Source organism: Thamnophis sirtalis, unplaced genomic scaffold (genome assembly GCF_051295495.1).
Source record: "Thamnophis sirtalis isolate CommonGarterSnake01/CBP01778 unplaced genomic scaffold, rThaSir2_p1.2 scaffold_1, whole genome shotgun sequence".
NCBI classification, from domain to species: domain Eukaryota; kingdom Metazoa; phylum Chordata; class Lepidosauria; order Squamata; family Natricidae; genus Thamnophis; species Thamnophis sirtalis.
The window spans coordinates 128,899,563-128,916,440 of record NW_028261381.1 but is presented as its reverse complement, the minus strand read 5'-3'; the positions used below and the strand labels follow the sequence as shown (position 1 = coordinate 128,916,440).

At 40.0% G+C, this 16,878-nt stretch overlaps 1 protein-coding gene across 1 annotated transcript; it reads left to right on the top strand.

Moving 5' to 3' along the window:
• Positions 1–286: 286 nt before the first annotated feature.
• ISM2 (isthmin 2) lies at positions 287–15,910 on the top strand. The gene is made up of 6 exons (XM_087724891.1): positions 287–457; positions 9,859–10,119; positions 12,623–12,968; positions 13,600–13,740; positions 14,370–14,447; positions 15,260–15,910. The coding sequence occupies exons 1-6, from the start codon at positions 320–322 to the stop codon at positions 15,775–15,777; spliced, it is 1,482 nt and encodes a 493-aa protein (XP_087581017.1). The 5' UTR covers positions 287–319; the 3' UTR covers positions 15,778–15,910.
• The last annotated feature ends 968 nt before the right edge of the window (positions 15,911–16,878 follow it).

The window sequence follows — 16,878 nt, the reverse complement described above, 5'->3', positions numbered from 1 at the left end:
ACGGAGGAAACGCGAGCCGGGGTGAAGGCCGCGGGGGGTGGTGGGGAGGAGGGGGCGAAGACTTTCCCTCGCCCAATTTTGTCTCCGTCTCCCTCTTTCATCTGATACCCTTGACTCCCACCGCTTGCAAAGAGGAGCGGAAAGGCGGCGAGAAGACCGGGCTGCCTCGTTCCCCTTCTTCGGAAAGGTTTAAAGACCGGCGAGGGTGGACTAAGCGTTTGACGCGGCCGGTTTTCCTGCTCGCCTGCCTCGCGGTGTGCGGGTGGGTGGGAGGGAAGCCTTTGCAAGGAGGGGCGCTGCGCTGGAGTAGGAGGAAGAGATGTCTAAAGCCCCAGGCAGAGCTGTGCTTATTCTGAGCCTCCTGTTTCTGACAACTTCTCTTGCTGCTGTCCAAGGGCTGCCCTTGAAGAAACAGCGCAGTCCCCATCCGAAAGAAACGGACTATACCTTGGTGGAGGTGAGTGAGAGCCCATTTTCAGGCAAGCCTAACTGACAGGCTTCCTGGCCATCCCGCAGCCTCGCCTTACCTGAGATGCTTTCTGAAAGTTCAGAAGAACATATATAACTTTAGCAAAAGGTGAATCCAAGACTCTTAGGTCCAGCTGCTGTTAACTGCTGGACCAAGTTCCCTGCAGCGTCATCTCTGCCCTGAAGGTTCTTTTTTAAGGTTTATTTTCTCTTCGGTTTTGTGGCCAGAGATGAAAGCAAGCTATTCTTTTTGCAGGAGCCCCTCTGTCTCCTGCTGCTTATTCCTGACCTACAGGCGTCATTCTCTCCCTTTATGACCCCTGTCCTTGTCTTGGCAGGAGATAATTGACCTGTCACAGACAGTGGGTAAATGGTGGCTCCAGGTGGGGACTGGGGGGGGGGAGTGAGCAGCAGAAGCAGCTGCTGCTGCACCTTCCCTACAGACCCGGAAGGAGGCTGCTATATTTGCTTGCTTGCTTGCATGTGTGGAATGCATGCCCACCACTGGCCGCAGCAGGGGGTGGTCTCTGACTTGTGGGTGGATGTGCTTTTTTTCTCTCTTTCATTTCTTTAGCAATTTAGCCCTCTTGTCTCCTTGCTTTGTCCTTTTCTGAGGTTGGAGTTGCAGCACAACATGGGCACTGAACCATTGCTCATTCTGAAAGGGGCTTATTGTGCACAAGCGTATGCATTACCATTTTGGAGCCCTTCTTCCTTTTGAGATGTGCCAGATTATTTTAGTCAGAATTATTTGGGGAAGGGAGGAAGGGGTAATTGCTGAAGATGAGAGGGGCAAAAAGAAAAATTTGAAACAGTGGAGGTATCAGCTGAGAAGGAAAAGAACTTGGAGAAAAGGAAGGAAAGCCTCCTTTTGCTGGAGAAATGTCTTTTTCTCAGAAAAAATCAAAATAGTATGTATTTATTTCCACTTCAAATTGCAAGAATGCCAACAAGCCTAATCAATCCAGGACTGAAAACCAGCCCCATTACTGCTATAATTATTATTTTTTCTGTTTCCTCCTCTTTGTGCTTCCCAAAGCCAGTTCCCTCATTCTGAACAGTAGTGTGGCTTTGAACGGTTAGAGCATTTAAATTTGGTACATGAATGAGAAATTAAATCTATTGCCTCCCCCCTATCCGCCCCAGTCCCCCAGTAAGAACTAGAAATGTTGTGGTTCTGTATGTTTCTGTTGTCTGGAATTATTGTGATTTCACAGTAATCAGAACTGAATGTTGCATGCTTACATCTCAGTACCAAAGCACTCTGGATTTTGTTCAGCAAACCTTAAACCGATTATTGCTACTTTGTTCAGATGTTCACCTCTCTCTTGTTACAAATGCAAGAGCTTGCATTTGATTGTTTACTATTTTTTTCCTTTAATATCAAGGAGATAACCCAATTGCTAATGTTGCATTCAGTAAGTGAATATTGAATATGGCAACTCACTTTAAAGAAAATATATTGCCAGAAGGGAAATATTATTCTTATGCCTGGCATTGATTGGGGATTTGTTACTCTTCTTTGGGTCACCTTAATAATGACTGACTCATCATTAACACAATAATATAGATAAAAGAACTGGCTTCAGAGCTTTTAAGTAGCCTAATTTTCTCCGGAAGTTCCCGTGTATAGCTTTCTGTTCTAAGCAGACTCCCAATTAGAGGGGAAGAATTTGGACAGAGCAGATTTTGAGATGTTCCTAAAACAGCAGAGAATGCTCAGGGTCACATTTAAATCATCAGATACATGTTTTGCTGTAGTGTTCTTTCTAAGAGCAGGCCCTAAGTGTCTTTAACTTATATTTTCTCTCTTTCCATAGAACTGCAGCTGCAATTACCAGCTGTTTCCTAAATCTAGATTTGACTTAGGTCCCCCCCCCATTTTTTCTCCTAGAATGGATACAGCCAGAGAATCCCCAATAATTTCCAATGCTGAAATGTTTCTTGCTGCCAAAAGCCAGTTAGGTGAGCACTGTTTGTTCTGCAGCTGCTGTTTGTGTTTGACACAAATCTTTTGGCTGGCTTTCTGTCCAGCAGCTGCTCCCAGGTGGCAAAGCTTGCATTCTTCAGCTGCCGGGCTGCACCAGTACAGGAAATTAGGAAAGCATGCTAACCTTTGAAGTCAGCAAAGGGCTTTTTCATCTGGATGTACTGAGGCAAATGGATTGCCATGGATGAAGTGTCCTCAAGTTGTCCACCTGGAAGATCTCCCTTTACAAGGATATTGCCATTCACTCTTAATATCCCCCCCAAAACCAATATATTCACTGCCTTCAAGAAATGGAGAACTGTAAGATATTCCTGAATATATTGAAATCAAGAACTGAGGAAAAGGAAGGGATTCCCCTTAAACCATGAACTGGAATAAGAAATTTGTGATGCTTGTTTTTATATCAGACCTCATTTATTTTATTCTACAGAGAAAATAAATAAAGCTTTTGTGATATTCCTGGGTTTCTCTATAAGAGAAGACCAGTATGTGAACTAAAAATGCTTTAAGCCTATATTTAAAAAAGAGCCATGTTCAGGGACATTTTTAGACTCCATCCATTCCATGCTCACAGCCAGACAGAAGTCCCACTTGCTAAGAATTAATTATTCATTACAGATTTGCCTTTCTATTATTTTGTTGTGGGTTTTATTTTATTGTGAATTTGTTTTTGTAAACTTCTAACCCTAACCCTTTTGAAATAAGGACTAAGAAAAAGTTGCACCTAGATATAAATTGTGCTAATATAAAGTATTTAGACTTGCGTGAGATAAAGGCATTTATTATTAATTGAAAAGACAATGGTTGTAACATACAAGATCCATTATTACATTGGTCAGAAGCTTTTCCTGAAGCCTATCTCAACCAGATGCTAAGTCAAGATTTTGAACTGCAGCTCTACATATTAGTCAACCAATAGCTGAACATCTGTCTGTCTGCCTTATCTATCTGTCTGTCTGTCTGTCTGTCTGTCTCTGTCTATCTATCTATCTATCGCTTATCTCATGGTATAAAATGCTGAATATGATGGCAACAATCCAATATCTTTAAAGGCATCAGGTTGTACTTTATAATAAACTGAAAAACCCTCATAATTCAGTATACCAAGAGCTTAATTTGCACCAAGTAGTAGTAACAATATGACAATTTACTTCATATGTTGACTGTGAGTATAGAATAAAATATATTTTTGCCTGTTGTTTGGATTGCAATACCCTCAAAATATCTGAAGAATGAATTCAGTTTGTTGTAAGAGGCCCAGCTTGTTTTCAATAGCATTGTTTTTTCCTCTGTATGTATTAGAATGCTGAATGCAGTGTGCGACCACAAGGAGTAAGATTGTAGCATATTAAAAACCCAAAACTCACAGATTCATCTATATATTTCAGTAAGCTTTTGTGGCCCAAATGTTTGAAAATTTCAAACCAATATTTTAATATTACAGCATATTAAAAAAAATTTATTAGTCCAGTTTTATTAGGAGGGTATTCCTTACAACTCTCTGATCAATCTCGTAGAACTTAGAAAACAACACAGTCAGTAATGAAATTATGTAAACTTTGCAGTGTCTTTTCTTAACACTGTAAAATGTGCTAAATCCAACATCTGAAATGGTATAGGGTTTCCTGCCTGAGCAGGGGGTTGGACTAGAAGACCTTCAAGGTCTCTTCCAACTGTTATTCTGTTAACTGTTCTGGTTAGTTTTATACCAGAACTAAATGAAAAGCCCATTAAATCCACATACAAATTGTCTTGAATTCTTCCATTATGTTTGCTAAATATTTTTCCCCCAGTTTAATGTGTGTGTGTAATTCAGCCTACCATCTACAAGCCAGTTGCACCCACTTTTGCTACTATTAACTTGAAGTATTAGTTTTCATATTTCTGAAAATGGTACCTGGATCTTGTCTTCTCTCAAAAATTCTTAGAAAGATGTGCATATTTGTAGTGCTTTTGTTCCAGACTGAAAGTATTTTAGTCATGGGCAAAGAATTCTATGCATGCATGGCTTCACAGTATTTTTAGTGAAAATTCAGATATCTTAGTTAATCAAAATATATATTAATTTCAATTTATCTTGTATGCATGCCTGTTTCATCTTACATTTGGTGGTTTATATAGTTTCAAAGATTGAAACCCTGAAGCTATTGGTGTGTGAGAGAGAGAGAGAGCGGGGGGGGGGGGGGGGGGCTTTGCCAGCCTTTAAAAATCATCTGATATTTTTATTTAAAGTAAGAGTAGGAAATCAGTATAGCATCATGCTAGAGGTCCCAGAATTTTTAAAAAAAACTTTTTCAGTAGGGAAGCTTCCTTATTATTAGGCTTGTCCGGCAAATACTCCTTTGGGTCCTCTGTCTAGCAAGTCTAGCCTTAAAATTAAATATTGTCCAGCTTTTTATCTTGGCTCTTTGAGGGGAGATAGTTTTCAAAACAGTAGTCCTTCAAACTTTCACATATTGTGACTTGTACATTGTCTACTTTTTTCTTTCTCTAGTCTGTCAACAGACTTGACAGCGTAGATTTACATTATTTAATTTATCGCCTGATTCCATCAATCAGCTTCTATCCGACCCCTTCAAATCTACAATTGCTATAGTCTGTAGATCACATGAGTCTGTCGTGGAATTTGAAAAGTACCGATTCATTGTTAATGTTATTGATAGCATAAAATTAAAAAAAAAAACAATGTTTCTGATGCTGCAAAATATAATTTCATATACATGTAGGTCTAAATATTTTTTGTAGATTTTTGCAGTTAGTATATATTAATCCCCCCCCCCCACACACACACACTTCTCCTCCTTTCTAATTATTCATGTCCTTCTCTGCTTGTTCACATATCTGGTAACCCTACTTGCTACAAACATTGAGATGTCTTATATAGAGGCCAGAGGGGGTTATTATTCCATTAATTAGGTCAGTGTCGTTCTTCAAGCAAGTCAAAGTCTATCTGAGCTGCTTGTGGACTTTGCAAGTTTTGTTTCCCACTGATATATTAAGCTTCCTCGTCTGCCATCTCCTATTGATTTTTTAGTAGATATAACTGCAGGTTGAAGATCCCCCCCCCAAAAAAAACCCTGCCTTCCTGCCTGTCTTTGAATATAGATAAACAAGCCACATTTCAGTCTATTTCCTTCTTTCCAAAGAAAGGTCAAAGAGCATAATACAGCCAGGAAGGAAGCAGGTGGTAAAAGCAGCTTTCCTGGTCAAAACAATTAAAAGTAGCATTGAAGCCTTTTGATGGCTAGCCAGAAAGCCTGTTCTCAGTGGTTGGTCACAGCAGTTTTAATCCAGTTAAAGGTGAGAAAGGAACAGTGCCAACTTGATGGAGATTCACTGGGTTTCTGATCAGGGGCCAGAGGGAGCTATTATATATAAGGTTACTGTGGTTTCAACTTTGTATATAACCTCTTGTATGACCATTCACAATGATCTCTATTATCAAGGTTTTTCAAATAGTGTGCTGTGGAATATGAGGGTTCTGTGAATAACTCCCCATGCTAGGTTTGCTCAAACACAGCCAATTTCTTTTCACTGGAGATTTGCTTCTTGATCAGGGTTTCAGGACCCTGGTCTCTTTCCTTCCTTCCTTCTTTCCTCCCTCCCTCCCTCCCGAAAAAAAGGTTGTATGTAGCAAGATTTAAAAATGGACTAGAGTAAAAAAAAGGCAGAGTCTCAACTTATCTGGAAAGTATCTTTACTCACTGGTGATGTCAAAAATCCTTCAGACAGAACTTAATTTGTGTTTTTATAGCTTTTTAATTTACTCCCAATCCCTCAGGAATGAATTAATTTATATGTGCAGGTTTGTTTTAAAATTTCCACATTAGGGTCTCATTTAGCAATAGCCTGTCTATTATAATATTCTGTTGTATTTTGAACAAGTTCCCTAACTAATTTAAGCATGGTAAAGTTTCTCAATTGTGCAACTTCTAGAGCAAGTAATTTTGAAATTTGTGGTTCAGACCATAGCAAATCCAGGGGCTATAGGCTAAAGCAACAATCAACCCAAACATATCAGAAGAAAGCAATAGTTTCTGGAAGTATTTCCACCCTTTTGCCAATTAAACTGCATGGAGATGTCCATGTAGTCATCAGGATTTGGATTTGGCTCAAGGAAGCCCTTTATCTATTTTGGATAACCCAGCATCCTGTTCCAGGATGAGAGCCAAGGTGGCGCAGTGGTTAAATGCAGCACTGCAGGCTACTGCTAGATCAGCAGTTCAGCGGTTCAAATCCCACCGGCTCAGGGTTGACTCAGCCTTCCATCCTTCCGAGGTGGGTAAAATGAGTACCCAGATTGTTGGGGGCAATATGCTGACTCTCTGTAAACCGCTTAGAGAGGGCTGAAAGCCCTATGAAGCGGTATATAAGTCTACTGCTATTGCTGTTCTTGGATAGAGCTTTCCCCTTGAAAACTCAAGTTTGAATTTGATCATCCTTCTGGGTTAAATCCTAAATTAGGCTTAACTAGATTTCAGTAATGTCCATATAAAGCTCAAGCTAATATACCAATCACAACCATTCCTAGGAATGCTGGCTCAGGCTAAGTTTAACACGTGGTTTATGTGCATTTTATTTGGACTTTCTTGTACCTAAGTGATAGAATGAGAAGAAGACAATCTTTATTAAGTACTTTCATTCTGTGAGAAATATATTCAGATGCTTTCAGTCAAGAATCAAGCTCTCATTTTGGTTTTTCTTTATGCACATTTTAATGTAAATAGTGAAAAGGATTCATTGTATTTTACGATAACCGAAGGCCACATTCATTCATTCATTCTTGCTTTCAAGTTAACATACTACCAATAACAGAGGTCTCTTAGGAAAATGAAATAAAAATGAGAAGATATTAGAAATAATTTATTTCCACAATTGAAAGACACCAGCAAAAAAGAATAGATTTCCCCAAATCAGAAGGCAAAGAACTAAAACAATGCAAAGAAGTCTCAGCTGAGCTTTTGAGAAGAGCCCAAGAGCTGAAGTGGAATGCAGTAAAGATATACCTGGGCTGAGCTGATTTTCTTTTCCTGATTTTGAAGGAAAAGTTGAAGTCTTACTTTGCACATTTTAAACCTATTTAAGTTAATTTAGTGCTTACGCAAAACTTTTCATGCATTTCCTGTTCCTGTAATTAAAGTCAGAGGATAGGGGCCACAAAAAAAGAAATTTGGGGTCTGCAGAGTACCTACTCCTGAGTTAAGGGAAAGGGCTTTTTTGTTGATACTTCCTAATAAATAACCTCTTTTCTAGAGAACTTTGCACCAGATGAGGCTCAGACCTTGATCACTGTTGCTTGTCAGGGAGAGAGATGATAAGTGTCCAACCACCCAAATAAACAGAACCAAACAGTTGGAACCTTTTCTTTGATTTTGGTATTTGAGATTTAGTGTACCCTGTCTGAAGAACTTGGTCTCAGGGCTGACAGAAATAAAAGTAGTATTATTAGGTCTTCCAATTTCACTAAACTTAAAAGGAGCTGGGTGGAGCACTGATTTTGTTGGAGCAGTGGACCTAAAAGAAATAACAGTTTGTCTTTTCTTCATTTGCTGTTTTAATGATCAAAACCTGTGCTTTTCTCCTGTTATTTGTGAGTCTTATCTGGTAATGAGACCCCAAAAATCCCATTGTCCTGCCTTGAAGCTCTTCTTAAGCCTTGATTAGAAGGGTATGAAAATCTCTGCCAAATTGAGCAATCGCACTTCCTTTAGTCTTATAGCTGAAGCTTTCTTTGGGGGTCAGAAATATTACCACAAGTCCTTTTGCCAGAGCTGGTCCCACTCCTTAATAAAAACAGCAGAGATCAGCAACCTTCCTGCTGTTTTCTCTCATTTTCACTGTGGGAGAGGAAGACAGGCTCCAGGGCTTTGATGTGCAACCCTTGTAAATCCATCGATGATGATGCCTTATATGTGCGCTCATGTGAGTCCCAACCAGCTCCAGCTCCTTTGAAGTGCTCCAGTGATCAAGATGAAAGTAGTGAGGGGGAAGAGTCTTTCAAAAGCCATCAAGCCCTAATTGCAGGTAATAGAGCCTCTTGGTATCCCATACGGAGGAAGGGGGAGCATCCCCGGTTTCTCTAATCCTGCAGCTAAATTCTGGGCTCCTGCAGTGAAAGGAAGTAGCATACAGAGAACAAGACTTGGGGAACTCAAGCTGAATGTTGGGAAATAGCTCCTTGCAGTGAGTCATGGTGGGCCTGCAGAAGTAGTCTTTCAAAGAAAGGTTGGGACAGACTTCCACATTGTGGCAATGGTGCTTCAGGAGTTGTAGTCCAACACATGTGGAAGACGCCAGACTTTGGAAGACTGGTTCCAAAAGATCATTGGTGAAAATCCCTACAGTGCATGTTAGGTTGTAAATCATTCCCAGATGACTGTACTTAGGAGTGTTTATATTAATTAATTTTCCAACCCAAGGCCAACACCCATATTTTTTTCAATTGTAATTCTAGAACTGGGGAAAAAATATTCCAGTGAGCTGAATTCCATCTTGTCTTAATGCTGCAGAATATAAAGTATACAAAGTAGTGCATCAGCTGTTTGAAACCACGTAACCAGGAACTCAGACTTAACTTGCTTTCATTGCCCTGATTTCTTTGCCATTCTGAAACTTTTAAACATTTTGTATTATTTTAATGAGGACCACCTCATTAATGAGGACAACTAGAAAACTGACAGTTAATTGGGATGTGGTTGCTATTTATGATTATAATTCTTTTTTTTTCAGGAAGTAACTAGTGAATCAATTTGCTTGCTTAGATTTTCTGCAAAAAACATGCTCCTAATTCAAGGGTGTCAAACTAGACCCAGCCCATGGGGTGCTTAAATTTGGCCTGCGGGGCCAACCTGGAAATATCAAAGGACCAGCCAGTGGTGCCTCTGCCAACCAAAATGGGCTGCAGGCGGGCTTCCCGCAGCCCCTGCACGACCCGTTTTCAGCCTCCCCAGCCTTCAGCAGCACTCTGCCAGCCAAAAACGGGTCACACGGGGCCTTCAAGGAGCCCGTTTTTGGCCAGCAGAGTGCTTCTAGAGGCCGGGGAGTACTGTTGAAAGAAAGAAGGAAAAAGTGCACCTTGAGCCTGTGTCAAAACGCCCACCATGCTCCCCCCGGCCCTCCAAGGTCAAACATAACCCTGATGCGGCCCTCAATGAAATCAAGTTTGACACCTCTGTCCTAATTTCATCATGGTCTGAATGTGCAATTGGTGATATTATAGGACAAGGTTTTTACAACAGTAAAGACTAGAGAATATAGTTCCTCTTGAATGACCTCGTCTTATATACAGGTTTGCAAGGAAAGGGCTTGAGCATCAAAGGAGTTGTAGTCTAACATGGCTGCTGGGATAAGTGGAAGCTGGAGCTTCATTAGGCAGTAAGACTAACTAACTTTCATTTCAGATTGCCACATCGCCTGATGTCCCTTCATTCAAAGAAGAAATGCCACAGTCACACAGGATGCAGAACTTGAGGCTGAATGGACAGGTGATACCAGATCAACACAAACACCATTGGCCATTACAACAGGCTTCAAGGAACCAGTTGGCATCGCTCCAACCTGCGGAAATACTCCCAGAAGAGAAAACACCTTTTGTGCTGGACTTGCAAAGCCTGACAGGCTTAGCCAATGTGGATCTGAATGCCCAGAATCCAAATATACAGGTAGGCCCATGACTTGCTTAAGCTATTCTTGCTAGTCTAGCCACAGACAAATCAAAAGTGGAAGAATCCTTTGCATCTCTCTGTCTCTTCCCCTCTCCCTCCCTCTTTTCCACAGGCTTGATTTTTTTTTTCTTGCCATTAACTCTATTGAGGTGAGAGATCCTGAGAACTGTTAACTGCCCTAAAATAATCCAATGGTTTTCATGGGAGATACCAAAGTTGTTTCTAATATACCCCCAAAAGAATGACTGGGAAATATATAATTTCATTTTTTAATTTTTTTTTCAGATCAAATTTTTAATATGGTTTTTAAAAAAGTTGAGAATATTTCAATAAAGAAATACTAACAATAGCACTTAGACCTATATGGTGCTTCATAGTGCTTTACAGCCCTCTCTAAGTGATTTACAGAGTCAGCATATTGCCCCCAACAATCTGGGTCCTCATTTTCTCAATCTCGGAAGGGTGGAAGGCTGAGTCAACCTTAACCCAGTGAGGCTCAAACTGTTGAACTGCTGGCAGAAAGCAGAATTAGCCTGCAATACTGCATTCTAACCACTACACCTTGATGGTAATGTTAACATTAAATTGAAAACTATGATATATTAATTGCATGAATGTTGGAGCCATACATAGAATAGTGTAGTATTACGTAGGGCCAGTTGCTGTCTCACATTAGGCTAGGGTGACAAGCTGGTTGGCTGGTCAATTGTTGTTGCTATCAATGCATCAATGCTTGGTTGATCCAAAAAGTGGAAGCAGACCTTGTAGTTGTGGGAAAAACACTAGAAGACGAAGATTCCTTCTAAGCCCTATGAAGAATTCATGGGCAGACCACTTGCAAAAATTATTGTCAAGAAAACCACCTTGACTTGTCCATGTAAATGCCAGGTGTCAAGACTGACTAAAAGGCACAAATTATTTTATTTTCTGTGTAACATATAGAGGTTGAATATTGTAACAGTTATAGAATATAAGAACTATCATGATCCTATTTTTAATTTAAAAACTTTCTGTGTCTGCCCCATTTTTTACTACCCTATGGCTCTGAAAAGTCTATTCTAAAATCATTCATTACCTGACATTGCACATAAGAGCATTATAACTTTGAAATTGTTGTTGTTCAGTTGCTAAGTTGTGTCCGAGTCTTCACAACCCCATGGACTACAGCACACCAGGCTCCCTATACTCTACTGCCTTCCAGAGTTTGCCCAAATTCATTTTGTGGAGTAGGCAAAACTTAGTGATGCTTACTGATGAAATATGTTTAGTTCAAACTCATTCTAAAATGATGATAAATATGTTTATCATTATTAAATATTGATGGCTGAGAACAGGTTTAAGTATTAGGGCTCTGCAAGGTTCTTGAAAGGAAGGCCTCAATACGTGGGAGCATATTCAAAGCAACCTCTGTCAAATACTTAAAGCAATTATTTATCTTTCTTTTAAGAGCTCAAGACAAAATGCTTTACATACAGTCCTGCATATTCCAAAGGAACTCTTTCAAATAAATTATTCAATTTTGTTACTTACATTATTTAATGTATTTTGAAGAACTGTGCTGGATCACATCTAAAGCTTATGTAGCTCATCATGTTATTTTCATAGTAGTTAGCCAGATGCCTATCTTTATGCTGCCTGCCTGTAATACTGAGGATAATTCATAGTTATTGTGATTTCTAACTATGGATAGCTTTGTTTCCCATGAATATGCTTGTCCCTCCTTTTAAAGGTGCAATGGTTGTGTCTACCCTTCATAACAATATATGTTGTTAACTAGGCAGTTTGCAAATATCTGTCTTCTTTGAATATTTCACTGTGGAGCTTTATTGAATAACTCAAGATTCAAAAGCTATGAAAGAAAGAGAGAAAGAAACTTTAGCACATTCACATAATCCCAAATTTATATTCCTCAAATAAAGGTAAAGGCAAAGGTTTCCCCTGTCCAGTCATGCCTGACTTTAAGGGGTGGTACTCATCTCCATTTCTTAGCCGAGGGAGCCAGCATTATCAAAATGCTGGCCACATTATGGTCATGTGGCCAGCATGACTATATGCCGAGGTGCACTGAAGTGGTACCTATTTATCTATTTGCATTTGCATGCTTTCAAACTGCTAGATGGGCAGGAGCTGGGGCAAGGATGGGAGCTCACTCTGTCTTGTGGTGCTCAGGTCTCAGATCCAGGCTATTAGCTTTCCAGCTGACAAGCTCAGCTTTTTTAACCACTAAGTCATCGCGCGCGCCCCCCCCATCCCTCATAGTTCTGCTTAAATAGAAAATATGCAAATAGAGTTGAAAATTAATTTAGTTGGAAAGAAAATAAGTGAGTGTGAAGAATAGTTGAAGAAAGCAGAGAGAAAGAGCTACAAGGACATTTTTTTTTGGACAAGAAAGGTAAGATGTGAAAGACTATATAGATAGTTGAAGGTAAAATATGCTGCTTACCTTCTGATTTAGTGCTGATGCTTCCAAAACAGTCTGATTCAATGCCTTGACTTCCAGGTGACCATTGAGGTGGTGAATGATCCTCAAGCAGAGATGGAGATGGACTTGCTGAAGGAGACTAGCAATGACTGGTCCCTGTCTTCCTCTGACTGGTTATCTCATAAGGACCTCTTTTGGCCTCTTTTCTGGGAATACACAGATCCCATAGAGGATGGTGATGACAATTTGAACACAAAGAGCAGGGATGAAGAGGAGGAGGAGGAGGAGGAGGAGGAGGAGGAAGAGGAAGATTATACATCGGAGTATGACGAAGAAGAAATAGTACTGAGTGGAGTGGGGGGAAATTGGCATCAGAGGTGGCCTAATCGAAAGAATTGGATCTTAAAAGAGAAATATAACTATGGTGAGTCTACCTTTTTTGCTCTTAATAAAACTGATCTGCTGATCTCCTTCCATTAAGGGACAAAGAACAATAGCTGGTGAACAGTTCATTTTATATGATCTCACCGTGTATAGAATGAGCTTGTTAAATCTGAGCATTTTTCATTCATTACTGGCATGAAATTTACACTTCCCTACAGCTTTTACACTTCCCTACAGCTTTTCCCAATCAGATATTTATATGTTGGGATTGCTACTGCGAGAATTCCAATCAGCATAGTCAATGACTGGGAGTTCTGGAAATTGCAGTCCAAGCACATCTAGAAGGCATAGTTTGTATTGGACTGCAAGTTGAGAATTTTGAGGCAGAGTTTGATCAATGGATGGGACTTCTGGGAACTGAACTCCCCCTTTTGTTCCTCAGTAAAAAAAAATCTAGTAAAATGTACCATCGTTTGCAAATGAGAGCATGATCTCACATTGAGAACCCTGAGGAAAAACTAACCCTTCATGAGAGAAGTGGAGCTCACATTGACTTCTATGTATCTTGTAGAAGAATTCTAACTTTGTTCTTCACTAGACTTTGTTGAATCTTCATGAGTTTTGTTTTATTTTGTTGTTGTTGTTGTTGTTGTTGTTGTTGCTGGCTTCAGATTATGAAGATGAAGAGGACTGGAGTCCTTGGTCTTCCTGCAGTGTAACCTGTAGCAATGGCCATCAGAAGAGGACACGGTCTTGTGGTTATGCATGCACAGCCACAGAATCAAGAACTTGTGAGCTGCAGTACTGTCCTGGTATGTTCTAATTTTGTGGGCTGCAATATTTCCATAGGCCCTGCTTTAACATTTCAGAGTTACTCATTCATTCATTAATATCAGTCTATGGGCATGCTCTATTGCTATCTCATCTGGACCATGTGGAAATTCTTTAAGTTTATAGAAATTGTCTTTTCAGACATCCTATGAGAATTAATGTGGAATCTGAGAAGGAGGAAATGCTTTTGGCTATGATTCCTCTCCCATTCTTTGCCCTTGAATGTTGAGAAGCCCCTCTTCCTCCATTTCCTTGATACAATATAATGACGACATTTCTGGAACTGAATTGTCTCTTGCAGTGAAGTAAGATTTGATGACAGTCTTGAAAAATCAGTGGATCCATTATTAATTGCAACCATTTCCACTATACCTTTACTCAGCTGTTTGATATACCAGCTGTATTGAGGCCATCAGTTAAAAGTCTATTGTGAAGTTCAAAAGAAAGCTTTTAGCCCTTTCCATATGTGGGAGGAGATTGTGGTCCTGGAAATGGTAAGAAAACTGGTGGAGGAACATGTTCAATTTCTATTCCTGTAGACCTTTTACATAAAGCAGGTTGTATCTCACAGTATACACTCTGACTTGTTTGCTTCTGTGCTTTTCTCAAGGAGAAGTTGGGGAATTGGCTTCTACCACTGAAGAGACACCATCTGAAGCTGAAAATGCCACAGAGATTCTAAATGCAGGCCAGTAAAGTCTTTGCCCTTAAGACAATAATGTTACAATTGTTATTAGGGAGCAACAAGAAACTGCATTGTAATGTGGATCTGTCACATTCATTCTTCTGAGAACTATATGTGAACAAAAGTATTGGTAGCCTTTGACATTCAAATTTTGCTATCCCATTTTTAGGCTGGAACAAATAGGCATTAAGATATACAAAGTTTTGTGGAGATCTTTATTAATTCTGCAAATGGATGCAGAAATGGCAAGAAATACAATTAAGAATGGAAAATGAAGGGAATTGAAGTTAACAAATCCCTCCACTGTTAATTGCTACTCCAAATAATTATTTCACACCCTATCAGTGGGAAGTATCTGCTATTGCTACTATTTTCTGTAGACACAGGAAAAAAAATTTTTTTAGTAAGTAAAGATTTCAAAATAGGCTCAAGGATCTCTGTTTTACTTCCTGCTACCCACTTCTGAATTCAAGAAGCTTTGCTATTTGTCCTTCAAAGTTTTTGTAAATGTTTCTTACATTCATGCTGTAGTTTTAATAAACACCTGGGCCAACATGCTTAAAATCACCCTTCCCCAATGTAGCATCTTTTCATATTTGCTGGATTACAAAATCCATAATTTCTAATCAATATGAGCTCCCTCACAGGATGCAACATATTTATCAACTTACTGGGTGGTCATTCTGATGGGAAAGGCTAAGCTGAACCATGGAAGTTGTAGTAAAAAGTATTTGCTTTCTTAGAATTTGGACACAATTCATAAGATATAATCTCCTAATGACTTATGCTGATTTGATTCTCCCTTCCTTTCCCAGATGTGGATAGTTGTGAGAAATGGCTTACTTGCAAGAGTGATTTCCTCAACAAATACCTAAGCAAAGTGCTTTCAGACCTACCCAACTGTCCCTGCGCTTACCCTTTAGAAGCTGTTTATAATGCTGTAAACTTGCAAGATGAGCAGAAGGACAAGAACTTCCGATGGCAGGATGCCAGTGGGCCAAAGGAGCGATTGGACATCTACAAACCCACAGCCCATTTCTGCTTGCGTTCCATGCTGTCCCTGGACAGCACCACTCTAGGTGCCCAACACTGTTGCTATGATGAGAACACCAAGCTCATTACCCGAGGCAAGGGAGCAGGAGCGCCCAACCTCATAAGCACAGAGTTCTCTCCTGAGTTACACTACAAGGTGGACATGCTGCCTTGGATCCTCTGCAAAGGGGACTGGAGTCGATACCATGCTGTGCGGCCTCCCAATAATGGGCAGCAGTGTGCTGTCAACCCTCCAGAGGATGAATACCTTTCTCAACTACAGGAGGCCAGAGAATATTAATATAGCAACCAAAAGGAGGCTGAGGAGATCAGAACACCTTTCTGTCTCCCGGGCTCAACAACATAACATGTATTGTTTCTTCAACCTCGCCCCAATATTTATGTCAAAGGTCTCTGCAACTTCAGAATTATATGTTATTTTTTTATCACCTTAGTAACAAGGTAAGTTTATACGGCAGCTTAAGCAATCTCCTCAGATGTTCCAGCCCTGACTTCTCTATTAGAACCTCTGATTTCTTTTCTGTCTTTTCTCAACACTCAGAAGTTATCCCAAACTGACTGGCTTTCAGGGGTGTTTTAGACGCCTAGCAATCTGTCTGGAGGGATTTGGGGAAAGAGAAGAGCCCATGATTTTAAGAGGCTATCTTGATTAATTTGCTATTTTGTTTGCCATGTCTTACAATGCAGGTTGTGAATTCCTTTTGCATAAATCTGATGGGTGCTCATAGTGAATGACATTCCAGAAATAAATTAATATCCCCAAATTATGAATTTAGGTAACTTTGTCAGAGTCTTTGTAGAGAGAAAGAGTGTGGGTATACTCTTACATAATTTTGGCACAGTCCTAGGAAAGAAAACAGAATATGCCATCTTATATGTTACATTCCATACATTTAAGGAAAAACTGGAAGATGAGGTGGAGATGTTAGAAGGTGAGGAATGCAAGTTCCATGACGGATATGAAACATACTCTTACTAAGTGGAGATGAGGCTAACCTGCATCCAAGGCTCATGGAACAAACCAAATCCAATTTCTATCTAGCTGAATAGATAACATTTTGGATTGTGTAATCCTCACTCTCCCCAGCCCTCCTCCGAAGGTATATGTGAAAGAATCCAGCTGCCTGAGAAAGTGCATATAACATTACTCCAGCTTTCCCTACCAAACGTGTGTTTCTCCCTATTTTCTGTCTATTGGGACAAAAGCTGGGAACTCTTGAGTAATGTATTCTTAACTTTTCTACAAAACATTAGATTAGGAAAGTCTTTCCTACACCATGTCCTTGAACACCTCTCAGGGTGATGGAAGGGAAGACTGTACTTCAAGACCAACATGTTCCTGCTGGCACAGTTTTGTGGTTGTGCTGGGCAGATGGTCCTT

Bases quoted from the DNA above. Each gene is read 5' to 3' on its own strand.
- ISM2 (XM_087724891.1), top strand. From the start codon at position 320: ATGTCTAAAGCCCCAGGCAGAGCTGTGCTTATTCTGAGCCTCCTGTTT. The intron at 458-9,858 runs GTGAGTGAGAGC...CTTTCATTTCAG, and splicing joins CGGACTATACCTTGGTGGAG to ATTGCCACATCGCCTGATGT. The intron at 12,969-13,599 runs GTGAGTCTACCT...TGCTGGCTTCAG, and splicing joins AAAAGAGAAATATAACTATG to ATTATGAAGATGAAGAGGAC.